The 16,826-nt window shown below is 46.6% G+C and overlaps 1 protein-coding gene across 3 annotated transcripts in view; it reads left to right on the plus strand.

Annotated features, from left to right (window-relative positions):
• The window catches only part of AFAP1L2 (actin filament associated protein 1 like 2), a 260,437-nt gene that overhangs the window by 198,705 nt on the left and 44,906 nt on the right, over window positions 1-16,826 (plus strand). For all 3 annotated transcript variants that reach the window (XM_030202683.1, XM_030202685.1, XM_030202684.1), the window contains exons 8-12: window positions 3,567-3,656; window positions 5,690-5,774; window positions 8,979-9,083; window positions 13,508-13,719; window positions 16,622-16,767. In XM_030202683.1, coding sequence (XP_030058543.1) covers window positions 3,567-3,656; window positions 5,690-5,774; window positions 8,979-9,083; window positions 13,508-13,719; window positions 16,622-16,767 — 638 coding nt within the window. The remainder of the gene's footprint in view (window positions 1-3,566; window positions 3,657-5,689; window positions 5,775-8,978; window positions 9,084-13,507; window positions 13,720-16,621; window positions 16,768-16,826) is intronic.

The following is a 16,826-nucleotide window of genomic DNA, read 5'->3' on the forward strand; positions in this document are numbered from 1 at the left end:
GTGAGTAACACTGTCTGGTTTTTTGATGCTGCAGGACCTAAGTCATTAGGACAGGAAAGCCCTAAGTATACCCACTTGAGCAGAACAGGCAAGTGTCAGTGTCCTGGTGGCTGTGTGAATAGTTAATGAGGTCATGAAACCAAGGCATGAGTGCTTGTGTCCTGCAATGCACTTCCTGCCCACAACTTCATAAATATCTATGAAGTTTGCTCTTGACAGCTTTTATTAGGTGATTGGAAGAGATTTGGCTTTCTGCCTGCCCCCCGAACTGTACTCCTTAATGTGTTCCTGGAGCAATGTGTAACATCAAAGACTGGCAGTGAGCCACCTTATTATAGAAGCATTTCCTCATAGCTGTTTGCATGTCCACACTGTAGCAATTAGGCTCCCAACAGGAAGTGCAATTATTCACAAAAGGAAACAACAACTTGGATATTCTTTTGGGTTTTAGTTGTCATTGTTGGTTGATCTTTAGGTCGGTGATGACAACCTCTGGTCCTTGACTGCTGCAGACGTTTACCTGGTGTTCAGTAAACCCTGCAAACCCAAGTGGTTCTTAAGTCATAAGTACATAAGTAGATAAGCACCGCCATACTGGGAAAAGACCAAGGGTCCATCAAGCCCAGCATCCTGTCTCCGACAGCGGCCAATCCAGGCTTCAAGAACCCGGCAACCCCCCCCCCCCCCCCCAAAAAAAAAAAAATAATAATGTTGAATGGAATTTTCCCTCAGGAATCTGTCCAACACCCCCCCCCCCCCCCTAAACTCCGTAAGGCCAGCCGCTGCCACCACATTCTCCGGCAACGAGTTCCAGAGGCTAACTACACGCTGAGTAAAGAAAAACTTTCTCCTATTTGTTGTAAATCTACCATATTCTAGCTTCATCTTGTGTCCCCTGGTTTTGTTGTTGTTTGAAAGTGTAAACAAACGCTTCATATGCAAATGCAAGTAAATATGTTTCATTAATATTCATTATGGAAATGCTGAACACCAGCTCTGCTTGTGGCACTTGAGTAGTGGGGTTTGCAATGTATACAAGCAGACCTAGGTGTAAGGATCCTTTCAGGGCCCTCACTAGTCCGATGTGCTCCTCGTGTCAGGGCCGTACCATTATAAAGTAGAGAGGAGGTATACACCATTCTGCTACAGCACCCCCTGCTGGGATGGCTGCAGTGGTTCTTCCCACCTTTATGTAAGTCGAGACCTCATGAAGGTAATGGACTTTCTGCTGTAAGAATCAGGTGAGCGTTGAAGGTTCAGCTCTTGGATCCATTAGTTCTCAAGTGTTCAGTTAGTTTGTCCTTGTGTGAAGTGTTTTACATACCAGAGGTTTTTGCTACCCTTTTCCTGGTACAAAAATCCCAAGTTGTGAACTGGAGAGCTTGAGCCGCAACTGATGAGAGAAAAACCCCAATCAGGAGTTTGACTACAGGAAAAGGTACTGTGTGGAAATATTCCCAGAGGGAGACGGAGTCTATGTGAAGAGGATCCCAATGGGGGTGGGGGGGGCTGTGAAATTCAGTCAAGGAGGAAAAAGGTGCCCAGCAGATGAGAAAACCCAGATCCCAACAGACTGATAATTATTGAAAGGGATCACAGACAGATGAAGGAGATAGTGAATGGATGACTCCAGAGTGTTTACATAATACTGTACAACCTCAAGAAATAGAGACCCTTGTTTTGCAGCAGTCCTCTGTAGTCAGTTGGAGCGCACATATCCGTTTCTGAGTATTTATCCAGGATAAAGGAAAATCTATACCTGGCCTTTAACGGGATTTCCCTCCTCTCTGGAGAGAACCTCTTCCCTTGGAGAAGAGTGTGTATATGCTGAGTGAAAGAGGATAGAGGACCAGGTCACAAAATAAATGTTCTGAGGGTCCTTTGGGATGAGAGCTGTGCCATGATCTACCCCAAAATTAGGCAACCCCTACATAGGTCATTCCAAAGAGGCTGATGTTGGTCTAGGTTTTGCCCCATAGTTGACATGGAAAATGTCATTCCTACAGTCCTATGAGATAAAAGTGGGAGGACGACCAAGGATTCCAAAGGCTGAGAAGATGTATAATAATAAAGATATTTATTAAGGTATAAAGACTCGACACAACGTTGTGTTTCGGCCATTAGGCCTGCATCAGGAGTCTACAATCGAATTTGAAAACATAAATTAAAAAACAATATATACATAAATAACATATATATACATACTGAGATATTCAAAAACATTTTTAAAAAATGTTGAAAAAAATTTTAATTGGACTACACATACATGTTTTAAATATGAATGACAAAATGAATAAACATTGTAAAATCAAATACATTTAAAAATTGGATAAAAAAACATTTAAAAATTCTTACAATCCTACAATGGGGTTAAACTAGGACTAGATTAGCCGTGTTGGGTTGACCGGGGTCAGTTGGCATGCTATAATTCCATATTGGTCCACATCAAGCAATTAAGTTCTGAGAACAGCTTCTGCTAGGGGACAAAATGAGGGTCAAGAAACCCCTGGATGAGAACAGACATTCATCTAAAAAATACCCCCAGCAAACCAAAACATAATCCATGCCAAGCTGTGGATTCCCCTTTCAGTGGGGAAAGGGAGGGTAAAGAGGAACTTTTGCTTTCCAGCTGGGCAACAAATTCGGTCTGTGAGACTGTAAACTGCCCCATGTAAGCAGTCTGAAAGTGCCTTTGATTACTGTAAGATGCTTTCCCCTGCTGTATGCAGGTTACAAAGCTTTTTTTCCATACAGAGTATCTTTTGCTTTTGGCTGAGCAGACGTGGTCACCTTCGGCCTTACAAGGGGCCTGTAAGAGGAGGAAGAAAGGGTCTTCTCAAAGAAGCTGGAAGAAAGGTGCTTTCATTCAAGGAGCATGGGTCCCAGGCGATCACTTCAGTGCGATGTCATAGGAAAACCTTCTAAAACAGAAGCACAGTTCAGGCCTCGTTAACAATGTGTGGGAAAGCTGGATTACAGGAAGTGCAGAAAACACATCAAACAGCTACTGAGAGGGTCTGTGTAGGAAGCATGGTGGATTCCTGGCCCCGGGGAACAAAGAAGCTCCAGAGGGACAGCTACCCTCTGAACTCTGACCACAGGGCTCATGTATCTGACTGAAGAACCAAAGATTTGGACTTGGGTGAGTACTGGATGTGGGACACTTAGCGTTCAGGAACGTCATAGACAATGTCCCACATGAAGTCAAGCAGACTATAGGTGGCCTTGAGCTGGTAAACTGAGTAAGAAATGGAGATAGGAAGCAAAGGGTAGGAATCTGATGCCAATGCATTCTGTGGGGAGATAAGAACCTATAAATAAAGATTAACCACATGCCTTAGAGGGTGTGAGCCCAGTTCTGCTGCTTACTTGACACGGAGGTTTCCTGCAGAATCCATTGAGATGGAAGTTCTCCAGTAAGGACTGGGCTGGTATCTCCTGAGGCAGTTTGGTGACTCTGCAAGGTCTCGCGTACAGTGGGATACCATGAAAGGGGCTCTGGCTGTCTTTTGAGAATAAGAGCCTGATGGTCAGTCTGTCCCTGCACCCTCTTCTCTTCATGGCAGGTAATCCAGGAGATCAGCAGTCAGCAGCCTGAAGGGCCCCCTGAGGGAAGTCTGCACTTCTCGGAGTCCCAGCACTGTACCTATTCCAAGGTAAGGCCTGCAGGGACACAGAGGAAGCTGTGCTTGTGCGCACACACCGAGACCTACCCTTTCCATTAACTAACTTGACTAATCCTTGTTAGGGAGCAAGAGATGGTACATAAGGTTTTCTGAAATCAGGTGTAGTTTTCTGACATCCCCTTCCTGATGCACTATGGGGTTTTTTGTAGCCTCTATGTCTTTCATGTGAGGGTTTTTACCTCCTTTTTTTTTGTTGTTTCATGTGAAATTAACACTACAGTGTGTAATGTGCACCAGCATATTGTGTGTGTGTGGGGGGGGGGGGGGGGGGGTGGTTGAGAATAACTAGAGAGCTTGGACAGAGGTAAGATCTGAGATCTCCTTCATGAAATGGGTGATTTGGGCAGCAATTTTATAACCGGGCAAGTCCATTTAGGCACCCAAAGGATATGCAAACCCTCTCCCTGGACACCCAAGCTCCATTATCAATGTGCCTGATATTTATTCACCTGCTTTAACAGTAGCCATAGAAATGATATAAATGCAGTAGATTGCGGGACTGAAATTGGCTGCTTGGTTTGGCCAAAAAACGAATCTGAAAAAAAAATGGCCTGGCCCTGGTCCCAGTCCTGCCCCCCCCCCCCCCCCCCGTCTACAAAAAGGCCCCCTCATGGATACCCCCCACCCTCGGCAGGCCCCAGAGGGTGTCTGGGAGAGGGCTCACTGCCAGGGGGGGGGGGTGTCTGGAAGAGGGACTGCTGTCAGCGGGTATATCCAGGAGAGGGCCTGCCACCAGTGGATGTGTCTGGGATGGAGGGGGGCTGCCTCCAGTGGGTGGGTTGGCAGGAAGGCTGCACAGCATTTTCGGTTCCAGCTGAAAATACGCAGGCATTTTCAGCCCAAACTGAAACAACACCAAACACGGATTTCAGGCTGGTTTTGATCCCGAAGCTGAAACCAAAACCCAAATTTGAATGGCCTCTACCATGTGGCTGGAACAAGCAAAACTTAGTATTCTGTAAGTTATGTGCAAAAGCAGGAGCCCTGCCCATGCTCTGTCCATATGTACAAGCCCCTTACATCTTTGTGTTATGTAAGTTGGGCAGACCATCATACAATAGCGCTTAGGAACCTTAGTGGGTAAGTGTACACTTACGCACTTAAGTATTCTAGTATTCTAGACGTCATCTACGCATGCAAGGAATGTGTAAATGATGCACTGGTGCTCTGGCCCAGTCGTATTCTCAAACCCTCAGCTCCAGGAATCCTGTAGGAGAAAGAGAACACGGCGAGCGCAGTAGAAAAGAGACGGTACTATGGAGGTGTTTGTCGCCACAATACCTGAGTTTCTTTTCTGCTTTGACTTTATTTGCCAGGGCAGATAAAAGCTAAATTCAGAATAGCAGCAGGTTTCCAAAGGAGGCCTGAAGGGGATTGTAAATGGCGTGGGTGAAGCCGTGTGCCAGGATTACTGATGAGATTTGGCTCCCAGGGGAGTCACAGGTTGCTCTTGTGGGTTTTCCAGACTGCTCTTCAGAGAATTTAGAAAGCAGAAAGAGAGACACACATGAGCCTGCCAAAAACATGATGATAAGAGAAAACATAATGTGACAAGATAGAGTTACACCCATCCAAACCTAACAGAGACAAGCCTCATCGGTTTACCTCTTCAGACTTTGGTTAACCGTATAAAGGTGATAACTTTTGATGCATTTAATCAGAGAATAGGGAAAAAAGAACCCTGCAAATAGTAAAGGACTACTATGACAGATAACTTACTGCTCAGTGCATTTCACGAATGCTGAACAGACTTTGTTGGGAAGTACCCTGAGGTAGGGTCACCAGATAGGATGGCTACAGGCTTGGACGGTTCCACTTATTAAGTGCCCCTCCCCATCGCTTCTGATTCTGGCTTTCCCACCCCACTCGGAACCAAAGTTCTAATGTGGTGGGACAGAACTTGGACTGTCTCAGCCTTGGGCCATTTGGTCAGCACATTTCAAGAATTCCAACCCCAGAAATGACTATCTGGAGCCTGGAGATCCTGTGTTTCTCACTTACAGACGGAGCTGACTGAGCGATATTCTGTAGCCTCGGAGAGCGGAAGCAGCACAGATGGACACGCAGAAATCCCGGAAGTAAAAGAGGGTAAGTAGTTCACGCTACTTTAATTCAATCCTTTAGGTTAAGAATTATAAGAATTATCAGTGCAATAATGGCATCTTCCCAGGACCTTCTCCAATTCAGTGATGCAGCCATAGGGAGGGACCTGGGCACCCCCACTTCAGGCTCAGGCCCCCCCCCCCCCCCACAAAATTTATTGTGGCACCATCCATTGTTATGGCTGACAAGGATCCCTAAGCCCCACCAATGAAAGAGGTCCTCCTCCAGCAGCCAGAATGTCTCCAATGCTGGCAGTCAGTGATGATTTCCGTGGGCCACCACTAGGCTCCTTCCCCCCTGCCATGCTCAGTTTTCATGCATGCAGAAAAACTGAGCATGCATGGAGGGGGCCAGTGCAGCACCAACCCATAGAAAATGCCACTGACTGCCAGTGTTGGAGAGTTTCTGGCTGTCGGAACAAGACCTCTGCTGCTGCTGAGTCTTCGGGATCCCCGCCTGCTCAAACATTTGGGGGTCATGAAGGGACAGGGAGAGTAGGGTGGGTTGGGGTGAAGAATGGACATGGGGCAAAATTTTGTGGCTCCCTCCACTTAGGGCTCAGGCCTCCTCAAAGTCTGGCTATGCGACTGCTCCAACTGTTGCCAGACAGACATTTTGTAAGGGTGCCCACTTAGGCACTATTTTATAAAACACATAGGCGCTTATGTGTCTTTATTATTTTTTTTTTTTATGAAATGTTATTGATGACAAATCCATATAATACCTCAGAAGACATAAGTATACAAAATTCCAGTGTCAGAAAATATATGATACTCATATAAATCAGCAAATCTTCTTTTCTAAAGATCTTTTGGATACAAGCTAATAATCCAAACACTTATATTGTATCCCACTATAAACCTTAATAAACACCTCAATTCATGCAGCAAGAAATTTTTTGAATTTTTAAAAAAAAATTTAAAATTTTTTAAAGTATTTACAAATTTAAAGTAATAAAAATTTAAAATTTTTTTAAAAAAATTCAAAAAATTTCTTGCTGCATGAATTGAGGTGTTTATTAAGGTTTATAGTGGGATACAATATAAGTGTTTAGAAAATATATGATAGCATTAAGCCGAAACCGTCATCAAACTTTTCCATTTCCCCCTGCCCCCCCCCCCCCCCCCCATCCCTACCCTCTACTTATTTCTTCTGTGCGTTATGTTATACATATGATTGGGCAGAAATGCAAACATTTGCACTTTTACATAATAAAGCCAAAATTACAATCCAAACATCAGGTTTGTATCCATTCTGTATGTACCTTAAATCTCCCAATCTTATCCCCACCCTCCCGAATTATCTCCCCCCACCTCACCCCCCACCCCTCTTCACCAGAGAAGACTTTATTGTGTAATACGGTTAGCCACTTAGTACCCTACTGCGAGCAAGCGGAGTTAGGGTGCTCCAAAATGGGGACCAGCACTGCAAAAAAACAGTCTCCTCTCCGCGAAGCCAAATCAAGTATATTCTTTCGCTCCAGGGCGCTAAGTGATATCATGTGCGAATGCCAAAGCTGAATGGAAGGGCTATCCAATTGTAGCCATGTTTTAAGTATATTTTTTTTCCCCCATCATCACAGCACGTCTCAAGAAATCTTTGAGGCCTGCTTCGGTTGGCCCTCGAATGGTAAAAACATCAAACAGTAAAGTGAGGTTTTGTTTCCATGATGTAGTCCACATCCGAGAAACATATAGTGTCCAGAAGACTAGTATATAGTAACATAGTAGATGATGACAAAAAAAGACCTGCACGGTCCATCTAGTCTAGCCAACAAGATAAACTCATATGTGCTACTTCTTGTGTTTACCTTACCTTGATTTGTACCTGCCATTTTCAGGACACAGACCGTAGAAGTCTTGCCCAGCACTAGCCCCACCTCCCAAACACCAGCCCCGCCTCCCAATCTCGGCTAAGGAGGATAGTGTCAAAACATATGGCCCAAATGTGCCCCCATCCCTTTACACTTTGGACAATCATCTATGAGGCGCAGAGTAGCTTTAAATGCCCTGTGTGGGGAGATGTGAAGGCGCATAATAAATTTTGCCGCACGTCCATTTTCGGCAAAAATTTTTTAAAAAAGGTCTTTTTTTACAGGCGCACTGAAAAATGCATCGGCGCGTGCCCAAAACCCACGCCTACACTACCGCAAGCCATTTTTCAGTGCACCTTAGTAAAAGGACCCCTGAGTGAATTCTTTCAAAAAAAGCGGTAAATAAATCCTAATAAATAAAATAAAACACTGAAATAGACATACATTAGAACATTCAAATAACAGACATGGTGCTAACATTATTCATACAATAAAATACAATGAAGCATCTTAATGGGCAGTCAAGGGGGCAAGGGCAATTGAGACATATAGATTACTACTACTACTACTACTATTTAGCATTTCTATAGCGCTACAAGGCATACGCAGCGCTGCACAAACATAGAAGAAAGACAGTCCCTGCTCAAAGAGCTTACAATCTAATAGACAAAAAATAAATAAAGTAAGCAAATCAAATCAATTAATGTGAACGGGAAGGAAGAGAGGAGGGTAGGTGGAGGCGAGTGGTTACGAGTCAAAAGCAATGTTAAAGAGGTGGGCTTTCAGTCTAGATTTAAAGGTGGCCAAGGATGGGGCAAGACGTAGGGGCTCAGGAAGTTTATTCCAGGCATAGGGTGCAGCGAGACAGAAGGCGCGAAGTCTGGAGTTGGCAGTAGTGGAGAAGGGAACAGATAAGAAGGATTTATCCATGGAGCGGAGTGCATGGGAAGGGATGTAGGGAAGGACGAGTGTGGAGAGATACTGGGGAGCAGCAGAGTGAGTACATTTATAGGTTAGTAGAAGAAGTTTGAACAGGATGCAAAAACGGATAGGGAGCCAGTGAAGGGTCTTGAGGAGAGGGGTAGTATGAGTAAAGTGACCCTGGTGGAAGACGAGACGGGCAGCAGAGTTTTGAACCGACTGGAGAGGGGAGAGGTGACTAAGTGGGAGGCCAGCAAGAAGCAGATTGCAGTAGTCTAAACGAGAGGTGACAAGGGTGTGGATGAGGGTTTTGGTAGAGTGCTCAGAAAGAAAGGGGCGGATTTTACGGATGTTGTAAAGAAAGAAACGACAGGTTTTGGCGGTCTGCTGGATATAGATGGGTCAAGATGGGTAAAATGAATTAATTGGAATAAACAGATGTTTATTTTCCTTAGTCAAGAAGAAGGGAACTTCAGGCCTGAAACTGAGTAACCTGATGAACCTAGGAAGGAAGAAATCATCCTCAATGGAGAGTCCTGAGCGGAGCCTGGAAACTTCTAGTAAGTGTGTAATCAGCCCCCTCTGCTGGTGAGAGTTGAGAATGCAAGCAGAACTTCCACTGTGGAGCCAGTTTGCAGGTTTCCCACTGAGAGGCTGATGCTCAAGGGCTGGCAGTAGAGTCGCATGTGGATGTCTGAGCATGTGGCTTCTACCACGAGCATAATACCGTGCAAGGCACAGATAAATATATGCAGATTTTAGTCACAAAAATCTTATGGCTAATAGAGGGAGGACATGGTAACATAGTAAATGACGGCAGATAAGGACCTGAACGGTCCATCCAGTCTGCCCAACAAGATAAACTCATTTTACATGGTATGTGATACTTTATACGTATACCCGAGTTTGATTTGTTCTTGCCTTTCTCAGGGCACAGACCGTAGAAGTCTGCCCAGCACTGTTCCTGTACTAAAAGTTCTGAAGATTCTGGAATCCTAAAGAGCTACAAGATTCCGGAATCCCAATTAGTAGCAACATTCCATGTAGAACCCCAAAGAGTAACATAGTAACATAGTAAATGATGGTGGATAAAGACCTGAGCGGTCCGTCCAGTCTGCCCAACAAGATATCATTTTACATGGTATGTGATACTTTATACCTGAGTTTGATTTGTCCCTGCCTTTCTCAGGGCACAGACTGTAGAAGTCTGCCCAGTACTGTTCTTGTACTAAGTTCTGAAGCTAACATCGAAGCCCCTTAAAATTTACACTCCAGCCCATCCCTATCTATTCAGTCACGATCAGGGCGTAGACTGTAGAAGTCTGCCCAGCTCCCGTTTTGTTTCCAATTACCGCTAAGATTCCACGGAACCATTCCTTCTAAACAGGACTCCTTTGTGTTTATCCCACGCATGTTTGAATTCCATTACCGTTTTCATCTCCACCGTCTCCCGCGGGAGGGCATTCCACATATCCACCACCCTCTCCGTGAAAAAATACTTCCTGACATTAGTCCTGAGTCTGCCCCCCTTCAACCTCAATTGATGTCCTCTAGTTCTACCGCCTTCCCGTCTCCGGAAAAGGTTTATGCGCATAACGTTTTTGCAGTAAGCACGGCTCTTCTGCGCATGCCTAGACAAAAAACCCAAATGTGTCAGCATAAATCGGTGCTTGTTCTTCTGCACCTAAATTTATTTATTGGTGCTTATATCCCACATAATCCGAATGTTAATTATTCAGCTCTATGTGGCTTACAATAATTAAGACTAGAAATGCATACAATATATTTTTACAAGTATGAAGAAAACAAACAGTGAGATTTTGAAAAGTGTAAACAAATAAAGATATAATATTTGCTGATTAGTTCATTGTCTAACAATAATAACTATGAGCCTCAAAAAAATTGCTTGCACATACATTTTTGCAAGGCTCATATTTAGGCAAAGAATAACAGGTGTGAATGTGAGCTTTAATTTTGTTTGGACACATGCTACTTCCCATCTGCTTTTAAAACGTGCGGGAGCTTCCTTCCGCTTGTAAAAGACAAAACCAACAGTTAAATGTGAAACATTGACAAGAAATCCTCTCCTCTAAAACTGGACCTGGCGGAAAAATCCTCTCGTTGCACGCATCAAAAGGTCTCAGCATTGAGCAGATTATTCTCCGCCTTGCATGGAATATTTAAATGAGCTCATTAACAACTGTGCATTACCATGCATTTTAATAGAGCGGGCAGCCGTATCTTCCGTGCAAGTTAACTTCTGCATTCAAGCCCTCTGTCTATTCTGCACCCAATAACGTGCATGGATGCCCAGTGGTAACTGCGCAGTAAGGCTCACGGTAGCTTTAAGCATCGGCCCCTGACTTCCCAGCTAAGACAATTCTTGGCCGAGATTCTAATAAGGTGTTTAATAGGGTCTCACTTAAACCCTCACCCTTAGAAGGCATTAAGGGCCCTGAGGCATTCATTATATTTCTATGGATGTCTCTAGCATTAGTGCGCGTGCTAAAAAGTTTGCGCGCCTACAGCGCAGCTTTGTAAACAGGGCCCTAAATCCTGACCATCCAAAAGTGAAAATATTTTCATGCTCTAGGAATGCAAAGCAGCAGAATTACCCAATTTTTGAAGAGACATTTCGCTTCATGAGCCTCCTGTCTTTCCCTCATGGCTGTATTTTATCAAAATATAGCACTGTACCACCTCTGAAGTCTGCAGTCTGGATAACATTAATCGGATTTAGATGGCATGTCACCGCTATCCAGTTAACTGCAAGCCATACCACTGGAATGTCTCCATTGACATCACCAAAAGTTATCCATTCACCAGCTCTGAATATTCAATGCCAAAGATTTATCTGATCAGATAAGTTTTAAATATCAACCCTCACGTGTTTTGTAATTCCTTACAAAAACACAGGTGTTCCACATAGAAGTAAAAGAGCAAGCATAACAATTCTGTGGTGTAATTACTGTGGGGTAATAGTTCTTAGGCAGTCCCTCTGGAGGTTCAACCCTAAATAATTTGACTCAGCTTAAAAAGAATCACTGTAGTCACAATTCGGGTTTCCATAGTCCCTTCCCCATCTGGAGCACTTAGAAATCTGCCTTCAGTCCCAGAAAGCATCCAAAGAACCAGGAACAGATAGATAGGACATAGGGACCCTGACCCACAAATGATGGCCTTATAAAATGGGTTTATATGCTCAGATGTGTCTTTATTGTCTCTACAGATTTTGCATTCCATAAGATACCCCCTGTTCTCTAACATGACTCAGGCAGCTCCTTCTATTTTGCAAAAGTCCAGGACTTGAAGGGTCTGTGCAAATCCTGGGTTCCTTTTACAAAGCATCAGTAAGCCCAATACGGGCTTACTGCTGGCTGAAAGGGAAGTACCACCAGGCTACCGCAGCAGCCCCACCCCCAGCATGTGTGTACCCAGCGGGCAGTGCCGCGCAATGACCGGTTACTTCTGGGTTAGTTTTGGAGCCCTTACCTCCACCTCAATGGGGATGGTAAGTGCCCCCCCCCCCCCCCCCCACACACACACCGAAATGACCGTGCAGCAAATGCTTCACTTGCCACATGCAATCCTTATATCATTACCCAACTCCCAGTATATCTTTATCACCTTATTCATACAATCTTTTTTTTTTTTTGTTACATTTGTACCCTGCGCTTTCCCACTCATGGCAGGCTCAATGCGGCTTACATGGGGCAATGGAGGGTTAAGTGACTTGCCCAGAGTCACAAGGAGCTGCCTGTGCCTGAAGTGGGAATCCAACTCAGTTCCTCAGGACCAGAGTCCACCACCCTAACCACTAGGCCACTCCTCCACTGTTGCTACTATTGGAGATTCTACATGGAATGTTGCTATTCCACTAGCAACATTCCATGTAGAAGTCGGCCCTTGCAGATCACCAGTGTGGCCGCGCAGGCTTCTGCTTCTGTGAGTCTGACGTGATGTCAGACTCACAGAAACAGAAGCCTGCGCAGCCTTCTACATGGAATGTTGCTAGTGGAATAGCAACATTCCATGTAGAATCTCCAATAGTAGCAACATTCCATGTAGAAGTCGGGCCTTGCAGATCACCAATGTGGCCGCGCAGGCTTCTGCTTCTGTGAGTCTGACGTCCTGCACATACGTGCAGGACGTCAGACTCACAGAAACAGAAGCCTGCACAGCCTTCTACATGGAATGTTGCTAGTGAAATAGCAACATTCCATGTAGAATCTCCAATAGTAGCAACATTCCATGTAGAATCTCCAATAGTATCTATTTTATTTTTGTTACATTTGTACCCCACGCTTTCCCACTCATGGCAGGCTCAATGCGGCTTACATGGGGCAATGGAGGGTTAAGTGACTTGCCCAGAGTCACAAGGAGCTGCCTGTGCCTGAAGTGGGAATCGAACAGTTCCTCAGTTCCCCAGGACCAAAGTCCACCACCCTAACCACTAGGCCACTCCTCTTAAAGGGATATCTAGATATAGGATCTATCAGATAACCATGTCACCACCATTCAGGCTATATAGTATGAGCCAGGCATTTTTTAAGGTGGGCATGTACTCCTCATTGATCCGTAATTTTAATATTCTTAAACTTTCATTCATAGACTTGACTCAAAATATTAATCAGACTTGCACTTAGCTTAAATGTGAAAAACTCTATATTTTCTTCATTCCTTTTCCTATTTTTTTGTTTAAAAGTTAGTCATGCCACATGGCCATTTCCTGAAAAAAAAAAAAACAAAGACCTGCCTTTTACCCACTGCGGTAAAAGGGGGCCTCAGCACATGTCAAAAACACACAGCGACACCAGCACAGACCCCCCTCTTTTGCTGCAACTTCGTAAAAGGGGCCCCCAGTGAGCTGAAGCTTACAAAAGCAGTCCCACAAATCAGTGTGGGCGTGACAGGAAGCCCCTGTCGCAACACCGCAAGGGAGAGCGAGAAGTCATTGCAATCTCTGCCGATTCTCTGCTCACAGGTTACCTGAACGTGCTGATGAACAGCCAGTGGCGATCGCGCTGGTGCTGCATCAAGAACAGCCATCTCCACTTCTACCAGGACAAGAACAGGAACAAGGTGGCCCAGCAGCCCGTCAACTTAGTGGGCTGCGAGATCATCCCCAGCCCAAGCCCAGACCACCTCTACTCTTTCCGCATTGTGTACAACGGGGAAGAATTAGCCATGTTAGAGGTAAGAGACACGGGATCCTCCTTTCAGGTGCTCGCATTCTGGAGCTGGTCACCCTGGTTAAAAAAAAAAAAAAAGGATTGCTCCAAGATAAAAAAAATATCTAAGGAAGTTGTTCCTGAGGGACATGGGTTCAGTTCCCAGATCTTCCTCTCCTTAGGTTGGCCAGGGTTGGAGATGCCGCAGAGACAGCACTCACAACCCCTGTGAATTGTTGTTCAGTGGTGACACCCAGGGGCCAGATTTAGGCCCATGATACCCCAGCCAAACCCTGTCACTGCAGTAGCTAGGCTGAGTGAGTTGGAAGGTAAGTATGAAAATAAGGGGGGAGGGAGTCACTGGGTTACCGTGAATGAAGGGTCATGGTACTAAAGCCCAATAGGCCCTGGTTCCAACTGAGCTGGAAGCCCAAATGAACAGGAGGACGATGATGGGGGGAGGGAATCTATATACTAGAGCTGCATTTTGGTTGCAATTTTTAATTGGGATTCATTACTCAATTAAAGGACTTTTATTTATTTATTACTTATTTCCCACTGCACCTCCTTGGGACTCTAGGCAAGTCACTTAACCCTTTATTGCCCCAGGAACAAAATAAGAATCTAAGCTGCTTTGATTGCAACCACAGAAAGGCAGTATCTAATCCCATCTCCCTTCCCTTGTCTTAAAGGACTGATAATCTTCCTCCCCCCTCCCCCCCCCCCCAGATCCAACATCTCTCCCTTCCTCTTCTTCAGGTCTGTTAGCTCTCTCTCTTCCATTCTGCTGTCCCCACTTCCCTCCCATCCACCACCATGAACAGCGACACAAATTTGATGACGAGCAGTACCAAGTTCCAGAGCCGTAGCGAAGGGAGCTGACACCCGGGGCGGGTCGCTGCTGCGCACCCCCCCCCCCCAGTTGCAGCACGGCGCACCCTCCTCCCGCTGGAGTGCACCCCCTCCCCGGAGCGCATACCTGCGGCGAGGGACGGGCGGGAGGGCCGATCCGCCCCGACTGCACGTTGCTGGGGGGTGTCGGCTCCGCGCTGGTTCACTGCTCTCTCTGTCCCGGAACAGGAAGTAACCTGTTCCGGGGCAGAGAGGGCAGTGCACCAGCGCGGAGCCGACACCCCCCAGCGGCGTGCACCTGGGGCGGACCGCCCCCCCCCCTCCCGTCCCCCCTTCCTACGCCACTGCCAAGTTCTCTTTTATGGCTGCTGGAAATTACCACCTCAGCCATTTCTTTCACCGGTGGCCCCTCCAGTTCTGCTTGTGGGTCTGAAGCTCATTCCCCTCCCCCCCCCCCCCCCACTTGCAGTTTTGCATCTGCCCCTACCCTCCTGGTCTAGCTTAAAGTCCACAGCATTGGCAGTATTGCACATATGCTGCCTGTGGCCCGCCCCAAAGCTTTCCATCTAGGGTTACCATATTTTGTCCCCCCAAAAGGAGGACACATGCCCTGCCCCCTTTCACACCCCACCCCCTTTGACGCCCTCTCTCCGCCCCTGTCACATTGTCCCCTCCCCCCTGTCACACACCCCGTCACTCCCCCTCCCCATCACCCCCCTCCCCTTACCGTACTACTGCCCTGGCGGTCTAGTGACCTCTTCTTTTGCTCTAATTACATTCTACATCACCCCACATATATGCCCAAGCGATGCCCACTCAAAAAAACCCCCCTAAATCCAACGCTGAGAGCATTGGGGCAAACCGCAGACAGCGCAGCTCCATGCAGGAAGTCCAGAACCGCTTCTGGAGCCACAGCACTGGCCACCAACAATCTCTGGGAGCCCAAAGCCTCCCCCAGACCCCAGGTAAAAAATGTTAAAAAATAAATATAACCCAGCGGGTTACAGAAAGTCATGTCAGAAGGAGCAGGACCAGCAGAGCCATCGATGGTGCAGACTACACAGTGGGTCAGCACCTTTATACCGCTTTTTTCACTAGAAAGTATTGGGGCTGGCAGAGAGAGGGGTGTAAGAAAGCTGCTGTATCAGGGGAGAGGAGAGGGAGGGAGGGAAGATGCTGGACCAGAAGTAGGCCCTGTGCTCAAGATCGCTTTTACTTTTGGGCCTCCTGTTAAACTGGGGCCAGGGCAGCTGCCTCCAGGGCCGCCGAGAGGGGGGACAGGGGAGACAAAGTTCTCCGGGCCCGGGCCTCCGGGGGGGGGGGGCCCAGCGCTGCTGCCACAGTCCGGCCCGCCCGCCCTCCGTCGCTCCCTGGCATTGAACTTAAGCGCCTCACCTTCGAAAGCGCAGCAAGCAGCAGCAGACCACTCCTTCCTTCCGTGTCCCGCCCTCACCTGACGTAACCCGTGAGGGCGGGACACGGAAGGAAAGAGTGGTCTGCCGCTCCTTGTTGCTGCGCTTTCGAAGGTGAGGCGCTTAAGGTCAGTGCAGAGGGCCCGGTGGCGGGTAGAGAGGGGGGCCCCGGGGGCAGCCTTGTTCCGGGCCTGGCCCAGTCTCTCGGCAGCCCTGGCTGCCTCCTTTGCCCAAAACTGCCTTTAAGAGGAATCCTTTCTGGGGAAAACAAGCATTAGTGTTGTGTGGTCGATACTGGGAAGCACCTCCATTGTTGAAGGACTTGCACCCTCTAGTGGTAAAAGGCATACATGCACATTGTATTCAGATTTTATCCATGCTGCAGAGTAACCACACATTGAGGTTCAGGTCCAGGATATACATAATTGTATAAGGCTGGGTTAAATGGAGCAGTTTGTTTGCTTCCATTTCAGGATTATGATTCTAGGTTTTCTCTCTGTTTTTCACATGTTGCCCAAGCCTGCATTGCAGAAAGACGTTGGCAAGTCCAAGTGCTATCTGTAGGTCATCAAAAAGCCCGTTTCGCTCCAGAAGCTTTGGCCTGGTGCTTGTGTGCCTCTGCTCCTATCTGACATGACTGTATATTGTTCATTTGCATTGCAGACCAAGTCTTCCGACGAAATGGGCCACTGGCTGGGGCTCCTATTGTCAGAGTCAGGGTCTAAAGCCAATCCGGAAGAATTTGTCTATGATTACGTGGATGCTGACCGGATCTCCTGCATAGTCAATGCAGCCAAAAATTCTTTCTAGTAAGTGAACGAATAACACAACCATCTGTAAATAATTAGAATATTCACCACATTCCATT

The sequence above is a fragment of the Microcaecilia unicolor genome, chromosome 5 (assembly GCF_901765095.1).
Source record: "Microcaecilia unicolor chromosome 5, aMicUni1.1, whole genome shotgun sequence".
NCBI lineage: Eukaryota > Metazoa > Chordata > Amphibia > Gymnophiona > Siphonopidae > Microcaecilia > Microcaecilia unicolor.